Source organism: Mustela nivalis (genome assembly GCF_964662115.1).
Source record: "Mustela nivalis genome assembly, chromosome: 3".
Classification (NCBI taxonomy): Eukaryota; Metazoa; Chordata; class Mammalia; order Carnivora; family Mustelidae; genus Mustela; species Mustela nivalis.
The window spans coordinates 91,491,356-91,514,244 of NC_139022.1; the positions used below are offsets into that span (position 1 = coordinate 91,491,356).

The following is a 22,889-nucleotide window of genomic DNA, read 5'->3' on the forward strand; positions in this document are numbered from 1 at the left end:
TCAGGTCATGATCCCAGGGTCCTGGGATCGACCTGGGATAGGGCTCCCCGCTCGGCAGGAAGCCTGCTTCTCCCTCTCCCACTCTCTCTGCTTGTGTTCCCTCTCTTGCTGTATCTCTCTCTGTCAAATAAATAAATAAAATCTTTTACAAAAAAATAAGAATAACTAGATGAAATACTGGACAACTCAATGACACACAGATCAGAGCAGGACCAGGTTAGGAAGGATGGGCAGTGTTTAGGTCCTCAGTTCAGTTTCAGACATAGTGAATTTGAAGCACCTTTCAGACAGCGAAGAAAAGGAGAAAGGACTTCAAGTAGGGAACTGGATATTTACAGGAGGCTCTAAAGGAGAAGAGTACCTAAGACAGAACTTAAGGAAAGCCAACATTTAAAGACTGGGACAGAAACTGAGTGAGGAGGGCAGTGGGAATGAGTGACCTATGAGGAAGAGATGGAGAGACTCATTCTTCCAAAAGTAAGGCAGAAAAGGTTGTTCCAAGTAGGTACTAGGCAAGTAGGTAGATATTAAAGCTCCAGAGAGCAAGGATTATAGCTGCCCTGCTCACCACTGCTTTCTGACACCTAACTAATTTTTGTCTCTATCAGGAAATCAAGTAACAGAAATGGGGAGAACTATGTACATTCCTCCCGAAAAAAGGATTCCCATCATAAAGCAGCGACTGCTAAAACATCTTTACATACATATATCTCATTTTCTCCTCACAAGGTCCCCTAGAGGTGAGTAAAGATCATGATCCCTACTATTCTACAGACGGAGAAACAAGCTCATGGATAAAATAAAAGATAGGTCACTTCTCCACAGCCACAATGCCAAATCCAGTCTCCTGGATCTCTCCCCTGCTGAAGAAAACATCCCAGAACCTTGGAGCTAATGTTGCATCATTAAAGTATCGAAGCAGGCGTTGTTAACCCTAAATCAAACATAAAATTAAGGAAGGATACTAGGATGTTTGTAAGCATTTGTAGCACGTTTCTTTTTCACAGGAAGATCTAAGGCCACACAGTGCTGTGAAGAGTCAACTACCTGGGCTATATCTGTATTCCACAGGGACTGGGAGCCCCTAATCCAACCCAACCCTTTAATTCTAGAGAGGGACACACACAGACACACACACATGCAAATGCACAAAGACAACTACGGATTCTTTACCTAAATGCATCAGAAGAGACTTCCAAACAACTCCTCCATATGCTCTCAAGTTTCATATTTAAGCTTTTCCTACGATCTTGCTAAAAATCCTCCTGGGAAATCTGACACCTGCCTCCTTAACCTCTTCTTAGGGAAAATTCTGACAAGCTACTGATTATCCACTCTCAGTGTTCCTTCTGATGAACTGAGCTAAATAAATTCAATTTCAATCCTCAAAGTGGTTCTTTCCCCCAATACTCATGACTTGTTAGTTGTTCTCTATTGGGCACTGAGGGTCAAGACCTACAAGGAATCCTGTCCCAGAAGGACTTGGATTGGGACTGACTGTCCTATGGTGTACAAGAAAGCCTGCTACCCTTCAATGCATGGGTTGCAGCCACGTGAGACTTGACTTTTCTGTTTGCCACATAAATATCCCAGTATTTTAAGAAGACTTCAATTCATTTTAGAGAAAATTTCAGTCTCCTAGGCTTAAAATAGCAAAGGGGTCAACATCCAAATATTTCACAAAAACTGTAGGATATACTCAACTCTTATTTTTTTCATGCTAAAAGAAAAAAGTTTTAGAAGGAGTAGTCCAAGAATCACTTTCATTTGACTTGAATTATACAATGCATTTTTTTCTTAAAACCCAATAGTTTTAAAAAGTGCCATATTTTTAAATTTCATTAATGGATCATTTAATTTACACACATAGAGATTTTTGTTCTTGTCCAGGTGGGAAGATATCTAACAGCAAATGTATAAATACATGGACAATGTTTCTCAAGTTTTTAAGAAAACCAAGGGGTTTCTTAGGGTTTCAAAGGGTTTTGATGTTTTTTGTGGGGGGAATATAGTAAGCCAGTGTTAGAATTAACATATTTCTTCAAGAGCATGGGGGAAGGAGGAGGCACTGTGGAGAGAAAATGGCCCACAGATAAAATTTTACAGCAAATAATCTGATAAAGTCTAAACACGTGAGCTGAGAGTATGTGTGGGGTTTCTCATCCTGGATTCGAATTTGGAATCCTTTGGTTCTAGGTTGGGTTGGGAAAACTACATGTCATCCAAACAAAACCAAGCTCCCCAGACCTCCATTTTCTCAAACCTAAAATTCTATAATGTAGGAATTAAAAAATTAACTAGGTGCTAAGGATTAGAAATCTTTTCCTGTGACTGTGTAGAAAACATCCTAAAGAATGCATACAAAGATAACTAGTTGGTAAATAAAACAGAATTTAATCTAAATACAAATTAACACTTTAGGAATAGGTGTTACTATACATTATAGACCAGGGAATTAAATGTCCACAATAATAACCTTCCTAAAAGAGCATATTCACTTAGTAAATTTTAATACTTAAGTTTAGCTATTTGAATCCTAACATGTTTTGATTACATGCATGTAAGAGTGGCCTAGGCCTTGCATAAAATGTAGATTTGCAAAATTTATTTCTACTTGTTACTGGCTATCTATAAACAAAGACAAAGCTCTCAGCATTTAGCTTTGAGAAAGGTATGCAAGAAAAACATTATTCGTGTGTTTATACATTTGCTATTAGATATTCTCCAAGTTGGGCAGGAACCAGAATCTGTGTATGTAAATTAAATGGTCCATTTAAAGAGTTTTAAAACCTATCATACTTTTTACCCTTATTTATATTTATAATTATAAATGCTGTAACTTTTACAAGTGTATAGTTAATCTTTGTGAGCATTTTATTACCAAAGCTTAATTCTTCAAAGTTTCAAGCCTTTAGGGAAAGTAAAATTATCTGGTTAAAAAAAAAAATCAATCAATCAATCAATCAATCAAACAGTTTAATTGTCTCTCATTCCCAACTAGGGATGTATGAACTTCACTTACCCTCTTATATAGAAGAGAGCAAAAGGAGAATTCATGGACATGAAGGAACACTGTCCATGTCCTTGATTTTCCCTTTCTGTTAGTTGATCTGGTTCTGATTTAGTTTTGCTTTATCTCAATATCAAAACTCCCTAACCCTGGGAGTTCTCAAAATTAAGAGTGTATCAAAAATCTGAGGCACACTGTAAAAAAAAAAAAAAAAAAAAAAAGGATACCTAGGTACACTTCAGAAGTACTGAATCAGAATCTTTGCCAGGGGGGTAGGAGAACGATTCCATATTTGGAGAGGATGTTATACATGGTGACACACTGTGCATCTTCATACTGGAAAGTATTCAGGCTCCAGTCTAATGAATAAAGCATATTTAAGACGCACCAAATGAAATATCTGTCTCTTGTCAAGGAAAAAGTTGCTTCTAAGTATTAAGCAGCACCAAACCCTTTTGCAAATTTTAAACTGAGAAACTGAGATACATTCACAGCTGGCTTATGCTATGTTTGGTATGTGGAATTATTCACAGCTTTGGGTTCTAAAAGGGACCTTAATGCTTTCTTTTCTCTTCTTAATCTGCTGGAAAACAACTCAAACAAAAAAGAAATGAAAGGCTTTAGTTTACCTCCTCATCTTAATTGTGACCTAACTGCTTTAGCAATACAGTTGTCTAAATAATGCTCTAACCATTTATATCTATGTACAATTGGGTGGGGTTTTTTTGATTGGTTGTGGTTTTTTTATTTTTTATTTTTGGTTAAAATTTAATTATCAATTTCCATCTATAAAGGCAGAATGCAGGCAGGAGATGTCTACACTGTAGAGGTGATTCATTCAGCCTCTTTCAGGGGACCCAAAAGAATGCCACCTCCTAAAGCTTCAGTTAGCCCACTGTTAAAGCTAGGAAACATTGCCAATACACCTATCTAACAAGCTGAAGGCAAAATCGTGACCTTGATCACTGGCACTGAGAGGGAAAAGGCAGGGCAGCAAACTTCAATGATTCAGACTAAAAAAAAGTCTTTCTTTAGAGAGGACAAGGATTTGAAGACTGTTGAAAAATAACATGCACTGAATACACACTTGAAAAGAGATTTACATTTTATTCTTCCTTAAACCCTCACTCCAAAGTAGTGGCCAATGCCTTCATTTCCATGTACAATATTTTGATAGCTCCAACACTCAGATCTTTCCTCACCTTCCATTCTCTGTGGTCACAGGTCGCAGTAATGTTACTGCGATGACAGAAGTGTGACATCCTCTCCAGGAGCTGTTAGAGGGCAACTCATCTTCTTTCTTTATTCCAGAGGCTACTGACAGAGGGAACGCTGGCATGTGCCGGCTGTGCTCCCTCAGCAAACCACTTTCTCCTCAGCTAAATGCCAAAGAAGTTAAGTATGTTGCACCATCATCAGCACAGATCTCAAGGGAATTCACATAGACCACCACAGGGCTTATAGCTCCTCCTCCAAAATTTTCCTCTCATCTGACTTTTATTTCTCATTTCTTTTTTTCCTTTAAGATTTTATTTATGTATTTGACAGAGAAAGATAGAGCAAGAGAGGGAACACAAGCAGGGGGAGCAGGAGAGGGAGAAGCAGGTCTCCCATCAAGCAGGGAACCCTATGTAGGGCTCCACCCCAGAATCCCAGGATCATGATCAGAGCCAAAAGCAGATGCTTAACAACTGAGCCACCCAGGTGCCCCTATTTTTCATTTCTTACCATCATTCAACTTACCTCTAAAGTTCAATAATAAACTATTCATGTATAGAAATAATCACATATTTTATATGAATGAAAAGCAGCAAAGTATTCGTACACTCTCCATGCTCATTTAAAATTTAGCATGTAAACAGAGTGCATAACAGGTAGGTCATTTTCTAGAACTTAGCTAAAAATGTATTATTTGGTACACAAACACAAATATTTAAATGCAAAGTTCTCAGAAAGTCTTATTTTTATATAACCCAACTCTTCAGATCTATTAAAAGAAATCTTTTGGGGCGCCTGGGTAGCTCAGTAGGTTAACATCTGCCTTTGGCTCAGGTCATGATCCCAGGGTCCTGGGATTGAGCCCCACATCGGGCTCTCTGCTTAGTGGGGGAAGCCTGCTTCTTCCTCTCCTTCCTGCCACTCTGCCTGCTTGTGGACTCTCTCTCTCTCTCTTTCTGTCAAATAAATACTTAAAATCCACCCCCCACAAAGAGAGAGAGAGAGAAATCTATGATGTCTGCAAGCTTCAAGAATAGTTTGCTCAGATTTTAAAAGATGTTATTTTTAAAAAATGGCTTATAAATATTTTCCTCAAAGATTTACCACTGCCCTGAAGACTCCTGTCAACTGACTCATCACAATGACAGTGATAACAGCAATTCAGATTTACTTCTTTAGCCCTCCTGACCGTATGAAAGGCACATTCTTTATTGTCCATATTTTACAAATAAAATAACTGAGGCCTGAAAAGATTCAGTTACTTGCCCCCATTAAGAGAGCTGAAGAGCAAAGGTATTCTCACTCAGGCTAACTTCTAAGCTCATCAACACTCTTAAGAGTCTCTGAGTGAGAGGTATGAGAGACCCATTGTGGGGGAGATGGGATCAAGCTCATGGAGCCAATATGGACAGACATAAGGTCAGTTAAGGGACAGAGGACTGGTGAGAAACCTGATCACAGCTGGTAGCGATCCTCTGTAAAGCATTAAAGTGAGGAGTGTCAGAGATGACTACAGTATGTGAGGGAAGGCAAGATTTGGAGGAGAAAGGAGAAAGAATAAAGGGTATTGGGCTAAAAGTAAAGTGGTTATCTCTGTGTTACCCTAGCAAATTCCTCATGGACTAGAGACATGATTCCTCCAAATTAAGACACTTAAGTTCTAAGATCACTTCTCTTTTGCTGAAGTGAAGTGTTTTTTCATGTAAAGACCATCATGTATACATGATTGTGTATTCATTTTGTATAAAAAGGAAAAAAAATTAAACTATGTTAGAGAAACATCTAGTTTTCATTAAATGTAAAGTTAAACCTAGTAATTTCTGGAGGGAAATTGGGCAATAATTACTCAAAAATGCATGTACCACTTGTTCTGGCATTTCTACTACTAAGAATCTATTATCCAAAATTACTTGCATGAATTCACAAACACACACACATGCACACGCATAGAGGAAAGTCACAGCTGTCCTGTATATAGTAGGGAGAAAACAGAAACAACTTCAAAATCATTCAGTAGGTTAATGGTTAAGTATACCCATACTATGGAATACTATATACAACATTTAAAACATGTTTAAAATAACATAAGCTATCCATCAGCTATTAAGAGAAAAAAGCAAAATGCAGAAAAAATATTTTTTTTTTTTTTTAAAGATTTTATTTATTTATTTGACAGAGAGAAATCACAAGTAGATGGAGAGGCAGGCAGAGAGAAGAGAGAGGGAAGCAGTCTCCCTGCTGAGCAGAGAGCCCGATGCGGGACTCGATCCCAGGACCCTGTGATCATGACCTGAGCTGAAGGCAGCGGCTTAACCCACTGAGCCACCCAGGCGCCCCCAGAAAAAATATTTTTAATTGTTTTTTTAAAACTATGTATGTGTGTACATGAAGAAAGCTGTCTCAAAGAATACAAACCGCACTGTCAACAGCAGTTGCTTTGAGGGGTAATAGAGCTGTTGGAAACTAAGGGAGGGAGCTGTTAGGAGAAGGAGCCAATGAGGATTTGTCTTTTTATCTTCATATAATTCTATACTACTATACATTTTTTCAACATACTTTTTAAAATTAATTTAAATTTTCTCTAAGTTCCACACTGGTGCACTTTAGGACAGCAAATTCAATTCTCTCCTATAGATTGTATTTGCAAATTGTATTAATCACCAGTAGATCTTACCTTTGTTTTACCAACTGTCAATGCCTGACTATTGTATGATAGAAAGAATATGCTTATAATGACCAAATTATCTCCCTAGGATACTTGTAAAAACCGGTTGCTAATGCAAGCCCAATTACACTGAATATGACCATCCACAGGGAAACAAAAGAAAGAAAGATGTGGCATAAGGCCTCCATCAAACAACTCCAACTGTCACTTACTGCTAGATTCAGAACATGCATGTGTACAAAAATAAATCTCCAAGTTCCCACTAAAAACAAAATGGAATGAAAAATGAGTGTTACATTTTGTTTAACAATTTCTGAGCACCTACAGCTTCTTAAGTACTGTCCTCAGGGAGGGTACCAAGATACACAAGTCATAGTTTCAGCCCTGATGGAGTTTACAATCAACTAAAAATAAGGCACATAACGAACACAGGATTGCTGAGTGGGTCTTCTTGTTTGTTTGGAATCTCTAAGAGAGCCTGAATGGACTGATACAGAAGATGGCTGGAACACAGAGGCATTCTGAAGTTAAGTTAAGCAGGAGTAGCAGGCATGAATGGAATTTGTGCTGTTGGTTTTATTAGAACCACACTCCAACAATTGAAATGTCTCATCAAAGACCAACAACACAGAAGTGTACACCTGGGTAGAACTACAGGAGGTGCACATATGCAACATGATACAAGTGCCTCATGCATCTCTGCAAAAGTATCACCACCACAGTCATAGAATCAGAGGTGGAAGAGATCTTACATGCCTTGTGTCAACTGCATCTGACACATGGATATATTGCTTTCACTTCTGTGACTGAAATGGTGTTTCTGGGCACATGACACTGAAGTCAGGGAGGAGTCTAGCCTACATTTGGGATTGGCCCAAGCTCTAGAAGTGAAAGGGTCAATGAAATGACCCCCGGCCCCACTACTGTTCCGAGTCTGGAACAATGCCAGCTGGTCATTGGACATTATACACTGGACACTGGACAAGGAAAGCCCCTCAGTCTGTCCTTTGTGGGAATGTGCCCAGTACAGCCTAGCTCACTGCGGTGGGGCGGTCATGAAACCAGAGTGCCCAGGAGAAAAAGGAGAAGAAATACATGCCAAAAGTTAGAGGAAAGGAAGATGACCACCAACTCTGATATCACTCATCCCCCAACTGGTTTCTTCTCTCTTCTATGAGTACTTCTGTTTACCTTAAACATGAAGTAAACTCAGTTTTATTGTATTATTATTATTATTATTATAATAAATGTATATCTTATTAAAATTCTCCCAATGCTGTTAGAGAAGATCATGACCATTTTAAATGAGGGGAAAAAATGAGTTTCACCCAATGTCACTCAGGTAATACAGAGTAGAAACAAAAATAGATTCTAGGACTTCGAATTTTAAGTTCAATGTTCTGTCCTTGATTTAGCAACCTATATAATACGTCTCCTTTAATAGGAAACATAAAGGACCAGAAGAGGCAGGGTTAACTAAGAGGATGGACTAGCACGTGGAAATCAGTAAATTTCTCGAAAAGTACTTAGCAAAGACACCAGCATCTTTTTTAAGGCTGTGGAAGCTGGGAAGTTTTATTAGAATATAAAACTAAAAGCATACAATTTTGCTGGAAAACAAACAAACAAACAAAAAATGCAGAACTACAACCAGCAATCTCCTTGGAGGGCCATTAACATCAACTATCTTATAGCCACTATTTAGCCTATAGTAGTTAGTTTTATAATCTAATCAAAATCATGTGAGGGAAATTTTATGAAAACACAAAGAAATGCAAAAGAAAAGTCTACTGAAAAGGACTTTACTACTACAATAACTAAGGCTATATTTCAACTATCTTCACTGAATCTGTGACCTTGAATATCACTAACCCATTCTCCTCTGTTTGTTTCTCTTGAAACTACTATAATTATAAATTTCTAATACCAAGCTGAAAAAGAAATTATTAGGAATAATGTGCCTGATATTTTCTTTAAAAAGCTTTTAATTCCTCAGGATAAAATTCTTCTAAAAATAAAATATTTCAAAATACAGTAACCCTACAGTGCCAACCCCCCATGCTGTCAAAATCCACATATAGCCTTTGACTGCCCCAAAATCTAACTAAGAGCCTACTGTTGAGAGCCTTACCAATAATGTCAACAGTATCAACATGCATTTTTATATATGTATTATATACTATACCCTTACCATAAAGAAAGCCAGAGAAAAGAAAATTTTAACAGAAAATACATTTACAGTATGATACATATATTTACTGGGGGGTAAAAAGGTGTAGGTGGACTTGTGCAGTTCATGTTGTTCAAGGGTCAACTGTAAAAAGGAAAAGCAACCAACAGAATTTTAAGAAGCATTAGGATATATTCACAAGTAAAACAAATATCCAACTATCAACGTAGTTTGTAATTACTTACAAATTAATGATTTTCTTCTAAAAAGGACTTGGATAAGCTTAACTTCTTTGGCTTTAAGATACCTTTTAAGATAACTGAATCTAAATCCTATTCTGACTCTATTTATCTAGCCAAGTAAAAGTGATGCTTCTCCTTAAAATAAAACTTACCTCTTACCAAAATCTTTGTGTTCAAGACCTCTTTCTTCTCAAAGAAAAAACACAACCAAAAGATCATACTAAAAAGTACTGCTTTTACAGTTTGTGGAGAATGCTTTGGAGGTGTTTGGAGGCAGGTGGGATCATATGGTCAAATAACTGAAGAATATTTTTAATCCTACCCTCTAGTAAGTCATCAGTCTAAGAGTTAAAATAAGACCCTCCAAGGAGCAGACTCTCCATTTTGTTACTTAAGGTCATGACCTGCTTCCTACCTCTCTACTTTTACCACTTGTTACACTACAATGGAAAGCAAGAAGTGGCTCATGTAATTGGCCCATTTCCAGGCTAGGAGCAAATCTGGTGATAAATTAAATGACGAAGAAGCTGGTAGGATAAACCGTTCAAGTTCACTGCTTTTGTGAAACTGCTCTCATACAAAAGTTATTTGAAAATCACATTAAGCCTAAAGCCAACCTGCATTCTGTCCTTGCTATTTCCTTAGATAACTTTTTCTTCTAATTTTAGAAACTGTGAAAGAAATACAATGTCACATGAACACCTTCTCGCAACCAACTTTAGATGACATTGATTTGTCAGTCTTACTACTTCAACATGGAAGTGAATTTCTGAAGCTGTAGATAAGAAATTCTGGATGCTGCTGTTCTTCAAAATAAGGAAGACACATGCAAAACAAACAACAGATTGTTGATGTGGACCTCATTATTCTCTAAAACTCAGAGAATAATGTAACACTAATTGAATATATAAATTCAGGGGGGAAAAAAAAGGAAGAAAGAAAACATATACATGTTTGAAGAAATGGTATATGCTATTTCACTTCCACTGAATAATTTAATAAGAAGCCACAGGCTCCTGAGAAATCTCTGAGATGACTGTAAACTAGCCTGAATTTTCAAAAAGCAAAAGACTGAGGCAGGAGATAAGACAGAGCAGAGTATTACTTGAAAAAGTCCTTAAGTGCATGTGCTTTTGGTGGATCAAAAGTACTTCAGTGCCACAGATGGTTATAATACTGTTATTTAACAATGGCAGACTCTACTAACTAAAATCCTTTACACACGTTAATAAAGCTGAGCCTAATATGGGGAGTACTAGAAAAAATATGGCTATATGGTGTTCCTCTGACATAAAAACCATTTTAAAAGTATCTTAGAGAACCAGATTTGTAAAATAATGCCTGCAATAGCTGCTCTATTCAAAACAAGATCCCAAAACAGTGGAACAGACAAACAGTGATATTTTCATCGCTAGAATATTCTAGAGTTGTACTGTACGATAAGGTACATCAATGTTAATAGCTAGCCACATGTGGCTATTAAGCCCTTGCATTGTGATGATGCTGTGGTTTGAGATATACTTTAAGTATAAGACAAGACAGCAGACTTCAGAGACTTACTATGAAAATAGAGCAAAATATGTCAACTTTTTGCTGAATTGTTATTTATGAATACTAAGATAAATAAAACATTAGTTTACTTGTTTCTTTTTAAATAGGCTATGGGAACATTTTAAACTATACATGCAGCTCATATTATGTTTCTTTTGGACAGTGCTGCTTTAGAACAATGAAAATGAATGAGCTATAGGTACATGAAATAATTGGCATAAATCTTACAATCACGACTTGAATGAAAGTCAATAAAACTAAAACTAGTATTTAATGATGTCAACAACAAAACACAAACCACCACAGATGATTACCATAAAAACCAGGCAGTGGCTGCCATGGGGAAGAGAAAGGAGCTTGTGAAAGAGAGGGGCTATATGGAACCCTCTCTAGTGCTGGGAATAGTCTATTTGGAACCTGTGTGTTGGTGTTCACTTTATTAATCTACACATTCATATTTTATGCACTTTTCTATATGTTTTATCTCACAATTTTAAAAGTTTTCAAGAAATAATCTTAAAACTTACTTTCCTTAAACATTTATATTCACCAAAATTAATGACTTTGAAGAAACCTAAAAGAATAGAGTTAAGAGACTGGTCCTATATCTCATCAATATAACCAAAGAAATGTAAAATGTAAAGAAATGTAAAAATGATAGGCCCAAGAGCTGCTTAGTCAAGACTATGTTACATTCTTTGATATATTTTTGAATATTTTAAAAATTATGTCTAAATATTTTTAAAGCACAGCAACCTATAATTTAACTGTATTATTTATCCTGTGTTAACGTACCCTATGAAATAGGCGGTGGGTGTAGTTCTGACAAGTTGCACATATATTCTTTTAAGTCAACATATTTGTGATGCACAAAATAAGCAGCTGATAAATGTGTTTACAAATAAATGAGATAACGTTCCACGTATAAAAATCCAAAACAAAAATTTTTGAGATTTCTTATACACAATGATAGTCATTTCCTAAATTCTCTCTGAACAAGTTGTAATATTTTTCTAAGAATAATTATAAGTTATTTTCTTACTATGAGGCATCCTGTCAGAAATGTCCTGCTTTGGGAGTGCCTAGGTGGCTTAGTTAAGTGTCTGACTCTTGATTTCAACTAAGAGCATGATCTCAGGGTTGTGAGATCAAGTCCCAGGTCAGGCTGTGTGCTGGGCATGGAGTCAAGTACTTAAGAGTCTCTCCCTCTATCTCGGCCTAACACTCCCCCCAGCCCGCCCCCGCCGCCGCCAACTAAAAAAAAAGGATGGAAGGAACAGAGGGAGGAAGGGAGGGAAGGGAAAGAAAAGAGAAAGAGTGAGAGAGGAAGGAAGGAAAGAAGGAAAGGGAAAAAGAGAGAGAGAGATGTCCAGCTTTAGAAAATAAAATTTAAAAGGAAAAAAAAATTGGAGTATGTGCAAGTCAGTTTACTTATAAAAGCTGACAAAAGTGAATTAAATGACTAAGTCTGTCTTTTCTGTAACGAGTATCTAGTATCTGATGAAATTTTCCTAAATGAAAAAGTGTAAGAGACAAATTTCAATAAATGAGAAATTTTCTGAGCACAAAAGGCTTGGTATCTAGTAGAATACACAAAACACTTCAAAAGAAATATTTTAGGATGCAAAACTAAACTTAAAAATCTAAGTATGTCAACTTTACTTCAGTAATAAAAATAATTTAATTTTTTTTTAAATCTCTCTTGGCTACTTAAGAGCAATGCTGATGACCTAAAATCACATTTAATTCATTTTTATACAGAAGAACTGAATTTATAAACGAAACAGAATAAGAGAAGAACTCTACAGAATGAATGTCTATAACTCACCGTGAACTTGGTTGATTTCTGAATTCTGGGAAAGAATTTCATCTGCTAATTTCTGAGCAGTTGGCAAAACTTCTGTGTGGTGCACTGTGATCAAATACTGTACAAACTTCTGTAGTTGGTCTCTATTCATTTGAAAGAGAGTCTCTGAAATGGGAAGATGCAGTTTGACCTGATCTGGCTTGCGGATGCGGTATAAAGACAGTGCCACAACATGAGCACAATAAAATATGTCCTTGTTTCCACAGCTGCAGGTCACTGAGGTAATCTTGCAACGATCAAAGCTGATGGCCACGTTGCAAACAGTTTCTGGCTCCGATTGTATTGCAGGTTCTGTCACTGTGCCACTCAAGTGGAAACCTATGTGAGAGAAAGGGAAGAGAGAGTTTAGCTGCTGCCTTCAGATGCTATAAAGGATTTCTAATTCTTTGAAATGCGTAGTACTTGACAGCTCCAAGAAAAAAAAAATGACAGTTTTTATTTTCAAGTAAAAACATTCAGGCCACTCAAACATCCTCCACATCTTACAGGTAAAAAAAGAAATGGTATTCAACAGACATGCTGAAGTATTTGACATAGCCATACAAAACCACTTATAGCAATATACCGCCATCACACCTACAGGAAGTTGTTAGTTCACAGCACTAATAAGCCATAATTACTCCAAAACTGTGGCATACCAGACAAAAATCAGTGGTTTTCTTCCTTTTCTTTTTTAAACTTTTCCAAGTAGAGTAGGCCAGCTTGGTTTTCTACTGAACAAACTCTCCCTTCCCTCCACCTTTATTCCAGGCAGACACAAGCATCCTCCAACCAAAAATTCAACTCTGGGGTGGATTTTTCACACACATTCATAGGATAAATTTGTTTATTTAATAATCCTTTATGTAACATGCATGACATATGCCCCAATACAGCAATGTCCATTAGCAATGTCTACTGGTGGAACTGCAAAGCCCATCAGATCTCATACATACCACAGTCTAAGTAACTCACAATAAGCTGATACACATGTAAGTTTGTTAAATAGGCTCACACACAGCAATGCAAATACGCGCGCACACGAGTATACAAAATCGCCAAATGGAAAGGGGCTTTGCAACTTAAACTTAGAACAATACACAAATCCTCCACATCCTCCCTGACCAACAAGCCATGTGGCCACTGCTTATAATGGTCCAGACACGGGACATTCACCCCGCACACGCAACAACCTCCCCCGCCCCCAACCCTTGGATAGCCATAGAAAGAGCTCACAGACTTCTGAAAATTGCCTCCCACCACACTGCCAGCAGTCAGTCCTGGCCTGTGTGGCCGGTGGACAAAACTTCCTCTTTACGTTTCTATAAATATTTAGAAAGCTAATCCTAAATTTGGGGGAGGGGGTAGGGACTTCCCCTTAGTTTCACCTCTTTCTCTGATAGCCAAATTCAGAGGTAAGGACTAAAGGAGATCACTTGGGGAAACTTCTGGACACTGATCTACCTCAAGATTTTGGGTACCTGACAGAAACCTAAGCTCCAAAAGGAAGCCTCTGGCTCTCTTTCAGCTTTCCACTATCTATGCTACTTGACTAAAGTTCACTGAGCAGGTCACCATCTTCATTCACAAAGAGAAAGATTTTTACCATGTGTGTTTGGAACCTGAGAGGGATGGCAGACATAGAACATGACAATGACAGCCAGATGATGCCTAAGATTCACAGGTCGGGGGGGGGGGGGGGCACCTGAACCCTACTTACTATCTTCCCCAAGGGATGATAATCAGGCCAGAGAGTACTCACTACTCAAAAAAATCTTTCAGAGTAATATAATTTCATCCTAATAATTCATATATAGTAACATAGTGGAAAGAGAAACGTGGTAATAATCATTACCAAATAAATAAATTTAAAAAGAACAATCCCTAAAGTTACTATTAAACTTCATGACAAGAAATTTATTGTAATATGATATATTTTGTTTTTCTTACAAAGGGATTATCTGTTTCAGAGAATGAGTATTCCAGTCTCCTTTACCTCTTTCAGTCAAGAAGTTTTTTGAAAACAAGAATTAAAGATACACAGTGATGCTAAAATCGTATTTTTAAAAATTTTTAATGATTTTTTTCCCCATAAGGAATGTCGCAGAAAAAGTAAACACCCAAGAAAATTTCAAAGGTGAAGAATAATAAGGGAAACTTACCTTGTTATATACCAGACGTACTATAAGCATACAGTAATTTAAAATCCACAGGACAGGCACAGATTAAGATAGATAAAACAAACAGTGGATCGTACAAGACAATTCAAAAAGTTCTCAAGTATATTCTGTACGTTTAGTGCAAGGGATCTCAGTATTTTCCACCCGTAACATACATATAGTGTACAAAGAAACCAGTAATCACTATGGGGAAAGATTTATCATAAATTGACCATTTATAAAATTGATCCTTCCCAGCTTATCATCTTTCCTAGTCCACCAAAGTCAACATCTTTGTCTCTACATGAAAGTAATATTGGAGAACTTCTCCAATCACAGGCAAAGTCAAGACAATTGAAGATCCAAGATCCAGACTAGTTAGTATTTAGTCTGTAAGGGGATAACTTAACAGGTGCTTCAAAACAGGCTGATTTAACTACCAAAGAAGAGCCCCTTAAGAAAAGTGATGAATCCTTCACATAGTTTTACAGAAAAACTGTTTCAGATGTTAAGTTAGAAAGAAGTAAACTATATTGAATGCTGCTATCATGAAATGATGCCAAAGGTAAAAGTTATTATTCAGCTTCATTACAACAAATATTTATTAATCTCATACAGTCTTTTTAAAAGTAAATTATAGAATATTGTGACTGCCAATTTAATTCAAGGGGATATGTGCGAGCACACATATAAACATATACACGTCTTACAGAGTAACAATCTGATATCATCAAAGATTAAAATTTTTTTAAAGATTTTACTTATTTATTTGACAGAGAGAGAGAGATCACAACTAGACAGAGAGGCAGGCAGAGAGAAAGAGGGAAGTAGCCTCCCCACTGCACAGAGAGCCCGATGTGGCTGGATCCCAGGACCCTGGGATCATGACCTGAGCCAAAGGCAGAGGCTTAACCCACTGAGTCACCCAGGCACCCCAAAGATTAAGATATTTCATGAATGTTCATTTTCTAAGCAATTCTAGACATCTTTCAAGTATCCAAACTCCTTTAAAAATTCCAACCATTTTCCTTAGAAAGATTTCCTAATGTCTTAAGTTCTACCTTGCCACCCTAATCAGCTGACCATCTGGTGTTACCAAGTGACGGGGGCAACACTCCCTATAACAGGCATCTGCAGGAGACAGTATTTTTTTAAGTGGGCTTTTTGTTACTTTTTTCCACTGTCAGCCATCACAAGATCTCCTCTCCCATACAGTTAGTCTTTTTCATAGAAAATTCTTTGCCCTCAGGCCAGCTGTGCCTCTAATTTGACTAGTTTTGTGGCAGCTATTCAATACTCTGGGGTTATTTGTATGGGGGCTCCCCCATTTTACCTTTAGGTTAGGATACGTGATGTTGCTAGAGGTGATTGACTTCACTTTAAATAAAGGAAAATTACATACACATAAGTAAGAGCTGGTATGTTATTTTATAAGACTATGCAATACTAAGTCAGTATGCAGGAATTTCATCAGGCCTCCTTTTAGGATTGTGTGGTCCTCCTGATTTGAGAAACCTTTGAAATCCCAACTTACTCTCAGCTGGTACTAAATCATGCCAGAGCACCCACAGAGGAAACAAGAATACTCCTCCCTCAACAATGCCTAGACAGCTACATAAGCCATCTTTCCTCCAGCCCTTACTCCCTACCCACAGCTGATTTTGTCTCTTGGGTTTCTGAAACAAAATAATGCTCCTAAAAATGGATTTTGCCTTTCTGGAGTTTAGGTAAACTTTGATGACCCACTGTTGTAGATTCACAAATACAAAATCTCTTTCTGGTATAGTTAACTGTTCTGTATGACAGAACTGAAGACAAAGAAAGGGGCAATTCTGCGCTTCGTAGTAAAACATGGGCAATTAATTTTCAAAGAACTAAAACTGAAAAAAATTACATAAACCTTTTCTTATGTAAAAATATGTAAAAAAAATACATGAACCTTTTTTTATGTTTTTTATCTTAAACGTATTTACTTGACTTTCCAAAATACAATCTGTCAAAGACAGTTATCCCATAAGAGCAAACCTCACAGGGCAAATTGTCTCATCACCATCAGGTTTTATCAGTGAGCCCCAAAAAACATTTGTATCCACATTCTCAATCTCCGGACCAAAGAAAAATAAAGCAAAAATCAAGGCACGGCACTGTAGAAGCTTTGGTAGTTAGAGGCATTTTGATTCCCACCAAGCTCTCTCACTTAAATGCTGTGTGCTCTGGACATGTTATTTAACCTCTCTGAGTCTTCCTCTATTCATTTGCAAAATGTGGCTAGAAACACCTCCTCGGGTTGTTTTGAGGATTTAAATGAAATAACAGATGTAAGGCACCTGGCACATAGTAAAAGTGCTCATTAAATTTTATTTCTCTTTCCTTCCTTTCCCAGCTGGAGAACAGAAGAGGGGTGTAGGACACATTCCCTTCATGTACAACACTTTTTTTTTTTAAATCTTTGCTACTGAAATCTTGGAGGGGGGCTGGAGGTCTCGCGTGAGAAATGGCTTGTGACATAAGCGTGGCCACTGAAAATGTCTGAGGTAAGTGAGCCGGATGACACTAGAGGGATCACTGCTGTTTGACAACAAAACCAAACATCTTCAGAGCCAGTTACACCTTTGTTTAATTCATCTTTCCTTCCCCATTTTTCAATGAAATTCCACCAGCACACAGTTAATTTTGTGCATGAGTATTACTTTATACACAGAGAAACCAGAAAACAATAGGGGAGAGATTTATTTTGTTTTAGTACCCATACACATTTCTACAATGTTATAATGCAGCGATTCTCAAAATGTGGTCAGGATATACCCACAGGATCCCCAAAACTCTTTCATGGGTTCTTAAAGATCATTTTTCCCCATAATTCTACCTAGATGTCACTGACCTTTTAAACTCTCCATCCCACGCATACATTTAATTTTCCAGAGGCTACAGGATGTGTGATATCACAACAAAATGAACACAGAGACAGGAAAATCCAGCTCTTTCCACAAAGACAGACATTATGAAGATTTTCAAAAAATGTAATACAAAGACACCTCTTCCACTAAAATATCTTTTGCTTGGGGGCTACAGTTATTTTGTTCATAAAGGTATATTCTTTATTATTAAAGGTATGTTAACAACTTTATTACTGTTATTTGGTGAATAGGTTTTTTTTTCCTCAGCTTTAATTTCAAACAGTAATAGGCATAATCCTCATAAGCAAAGGAGATGTGGGATCCTCAATCATTAAAAATGAATCAGAAAGACCAAAAACTGCAATTATAATGTGCTGCTAAGAAATGGAAAAAAATACTCTTCATCAAATCATTTTTCAATGGCATTACTTGCACCTGGTCAGTAGTGAGTTAGACTCAGCAGAGAAACACTTAGGGGGAAATTTCTCACCCATGAACACATATTCATATCATCTACATTAATCTCACATTAACAAGGATTAATTAAAGTTTCTAGAAAGCAAATATTTACTCCATCACTGATATTCTAAAATGAACTTTCCCTGAAAACTGATTTTCCTATCTAAATTTGGATCTCCACAGCATTTTAAAGGGGACTAGGAGACGTGTGACACCAGACTGAAAAGACAACTGCTTTAAAATACACAAAGAATTTCTAAAGTTTGGCTATTTTGTGTGTGTGTATGCGTGTGTATATACATACATACATACATTCAGTTAACCGAAAAATGGCAACAAATGCAAAGCATTAGAAAATTTCTAAGCAAAAACAAACTGGAAGACATGAAATAAACACACACTAAAAACTACTTCTTTCAGGGTACATTCTTTTCAGAAAAATATGCACCCTGTGCATGAGGCGCTCAAGTAACATATTCTTTGTTGAAAAGGATTTAACAGAAGCACTGGTGTAGTACTTACACAAATACATCTTTCACCCTTTTCCTAAATAAAAAGAACCCCTGGGGAAATTAAAAGGCAGAAACCAAGGCAATGTAATGTTATGGCTGAAAGGGTGGTAAGGGTTATGAGAGGTTTTTCTGTATTATTATTTTTTTTAAGCTAAGTCTAAAAATGCAAAAGTGTTAACATTTAACACTCGCATAACAAAGTATTCACTGGTTGACTAAACCCATTATATTGGCTAAATGCAGAGTAACTAATAGCTGATTATGTGTCCCCTTGGTAAAACGGATGAGTTAATCATTGCCTCCAAACACCTAACTTTCACCTTTCCTAAGTCTGATAAATACCGCACACAACCCAACAACATGCCATGTTGCAATTATCAATTTAAAAACAAAAAAATCTAATTCAAATCAAGCACAATTTCCTGATCGGTGACACAGATGTGATGGAGAGCCCAAGATGGCGGCACTAAACAACTCAAAAATTGACTTGTCTAAAGTATGATATTCCTTCTACAACTACATAATTTTCTCAAAGGGAAATCCTAAATTAGAGAGACTGCATCCTCTAAGCTGGCTAATTAAATTCTCTAGCCCTCATTTCTAATACTAAGCTTAAACAGCTTATAGAGAGACATTAGGAGATTTTGCCGGCAATCACTAATGAAGCAGTTTCCGTCTTCCACAAAAATTATTTTTTAAAGGAAAAGCTTTATTTTTAAGTTCACCTTAAAAATGTCTATCTGGGATGGAATCACTCCTACACCTCATTAATATTTGAGAGAAAGACAATGGCAAATTAATGCAAAGACCAGACTGTAACCCACAGCACACCATATAAACAACATAAAAATTTACGGAGCGTGCACTGGATGAGTCCAACCAAAAGCTCCCAGCGGCATTCTGTTCAGCATCGCTTTTATTTTCTAGTTAATGTATATTCTTGCACCATTTCATATAAGGATCCATATGATCACAATAACTGTGTTATTAGATATGAATGGCAATAGTTATTTAAAATTATTTCTAAAGAAAAATCACTTACCATTAATTTAGCTACCTGCAATAAGCACCTAGAAGGAGCATTAGTTTAAAGAGAATGCACTGAATTAAAAAAAAAAACAAACAAAAAACAAAAAACAAAAAACCAACACATCATTTCCTTGTCCTGCCAAATCTTGAAGGGCAGAACTAATTTTCCAGAATGCATTTCTGTATTTTAACATGTATATTTTAGGGAAGCAAACACTGTCTAGCCTCAGAATGGGAGGGATGGGAACGGGTATAAACAAAATTAGGCAGAATTTGACTTATCTGCACAACTGTAAAGTTGCACAGTGCTTAGGAATTTTCATTATTTGTCCTATCTTCTAAATTCTACTTTCTTGGGTCCCAACCTTTTCTAATACAAGCAAAGTAGTTCTAGCCTTCCACCCTTCTTAAAGGCCAGATCAGACCAGCTCCCTTGCTCCATCTGCATAGCCCCCAACTCCTAAATGCCACCCCTACCATTCAGTGATTCCTCCTCTTCCCCTCCCCCACATGGTCTCTCACCTGGGTCTTCAACTTCAGAAGTACAAATTAAGTTTATTAGAGCCCTTTGGTGTCCAAACACCAACTCTTAGCACCTCTACACACCTTTGTCTTACTTCCCAAGGTCCAGGGATCAAGGAGAGGACAGAACATCCTTTTCACCTATTTCCTGTTGTTGCTTACAGCCAAACCACCTTTAGAAATGCTTGGTTGTTTGCTTTAGGAGAGGAAGGTAAAGGGGAAACTCTAGAGACTAATTCTGTTTACCAGAGCCAAGAGCTAAGGAGAAAAAGTGTACTCAGAACAAGGAGGGGAGAACGCAAGCTTCAGTGGTCAAAATTCTCCACCCACACCCTGAAGCTCTGGGCCCAAGCCCTCAATTCCAGCATGAGCCCCCACATCTTGGCCCTAACCCAATTCCTAATGCCCAAGGCCCAGACTAGGACACACTTAGCTCTCGCAACCATCCTGCAAAGTAGGCTATGATCATACTCCCCTTTTTACAAGCTGAGGTTGTCTCTGAGAGGTAGCAGTAAAGACACTCTGAATTAATAAGGAGGGCTCTGAAAAACTGTTAGGAACATGGGTTTCTATAACCTAAGTGATAAATATGCACATGTAAAAACTCTCCACACCAACACATAAATGATCTAAAGGGATGAAAGGAGGCAAACTAACAGATCCAGACAGTAAGCCGGTTAAGGTTTAAGACCCTTGGAGGCAGGGCACTGTCTTTTATCTCTGTAGCCCAAAGATCCACAACAACTCCCAGACAAGCCTGGCCCTTTGTAACTGTGTCAGTGAAGGAAGTGATGGGGCTCTTCAAGCCGTGCTTGCCCTGCCCTGCAAAAGTCACAAATAACTAAAAGCTTTGGCCCCAAGCCCAGGATACTTTAAACTTAACTAACAGTTATCTCTAATTTAGAGTCCACTCCCCTCTTACACTGCATTAAACTAGCAACAGAGGTCTGTGACATCATCTAAGACAGCAGGATCTATGGCATTTCCATCACAGAGGACTACCCTGAAGCAAACTTAAGAAGCATTTGTTAGATGAAAGAATGCACAAATCCTCTTAGGCTCTTGGTATGTGGGACATATAGAATGGGGCTTCTCGAATTGAAATGTGCATCAGAATCACCTGGAGAACTTGTTATCCTAGAGATTGTTGGGCCCCATTTTATTATCCCAAGTGATGCTGCTGCTGCTGCTGCTGGCCTGGGGAACCAATGATGGAGATGATTAGAATTATAGCCTAAACAAGTCTTTTCTAGTCAAAATACGCTTAAGTGAACAAAGTAAACAGAACAGGAAAGAATATATACCTTGTCATTATAAAGAATGTAGACCATTTCTAGCTTATTATGTAACCTATATGCTCCCCAGTCCACAAAGTCAGGTATGGGATATTAAATTGGTCTCAGCATTAAGAAAGAAAAATTTTTTAAAAAATTCCAGTGTAACAAAAAAAAAATGTACTACTATCCTAATTGTTAATACTTATAACTACAACATCCTACTTTAAGAAAAGCCTTCATTCAAAATCTAAATTAAAACTTAAAAATTAAAAAGGGTATTTACTTTTACTAAGAGATCATTTCACAATGTACCATGGATTCCTCATAACTGATGATTCTTTGTGTATTCAAAACAACCAAATGGGTGCCTGGGTGGCTCAGTGGGTTAAAGCCTCTGCCTTGGGCTCAGGTCATGATCCCAGGGTCCTGGGATTGAGCCCCACATCCGGCTCTCTGCTCAGCAGGAAGCCTGCTTCCCACCCGCCCCCACCTGCCTCTCTGCCTACTTGTGATCTCTCTCTGTCAAATAAATAAATAAATAAAATCTTTAAAAAAAAAAAACCAATTAATGAAAAAAATAATGGCAACTACTTTAGTAAAATATTTTTTGCCTGTATGAAAAAGTCAGAGGCAACAAAACATACAGGATAACATGTGAGGATAACAGGTGAGGTAATACTTCAGAATTTCCTTCCAATTAAACACATCTGCATTAAAAAATAACCTCAGACAAGTCACTTAGCCTTGATTTTTTTTTTTCATCTGTTAAAAGGGATTAATAATACCTATCTTCCAGGACTGCTGTAAGGAGTAGAACTGACAATATATGTTAACCACCGCAAGTATTCCTTGTATGGAATGCCTGCTATCGTCATGATTGTAATGGAAATATAATGCTCCTGGAAGCTTGGCACATTCAACGTGTACCAAAACCCTAGACTTTTGGCGAGAGCTTGTAAGCTGTTGGAAATGCCAAGCTCCCAGGAGCATGCTAGCATTTCCATTACAATAATGGACAAAGGTTGTTGTTATTGTAGTAATTCTACTCTAATATATTCATATTTCCAAATTAATGGAACTATCATTTTAAAAAAATTTGTCCACATTTTATATAACACATTCTTAAAATGTGAACTGATTCCAAACGGGAGGAAAGAAGGAAAATTAGAAGACTTAAGTTTGTCTCAAAATAACTTCCTAGTTTTTCATTAAGCAATTTTTCACTCCTACCTTTAAAGATCTCTCTTCCAAAATGTATAACACCTTTTTTATCTCTAATGTTTACCTTCCATGTCAAGGTACTTAAAATTAGTTTCACAGTTCAAGTCCATC

The 22,889-nt window shown here is 37.2% G+C and overlaps 1 protein-coding gene across 1 annotated transcript in view; it reads right to left on the reverse strand.

Annotated features, from left to right (window-relative positions):
• ZSWIM6 (zinc finger SWIM-type containing 6) overlaps positions 1 to 22,889 on the reverse strand; it is a 196,013-nt gene that overhangs the window by 58,271 nt on the left and 114,853 nt on the right. The window contains exon 2 of the mRNA XM_082725879.1: positions 12,685 to 13,041. Coding sequence (XP_082582005.1) covers positions 12,685 to 13,041 — 357 coding nt within the window. The remainder of the gene's footprint in view (positions 1 to 12,684; positions 13,042 to 22,889) is intronic.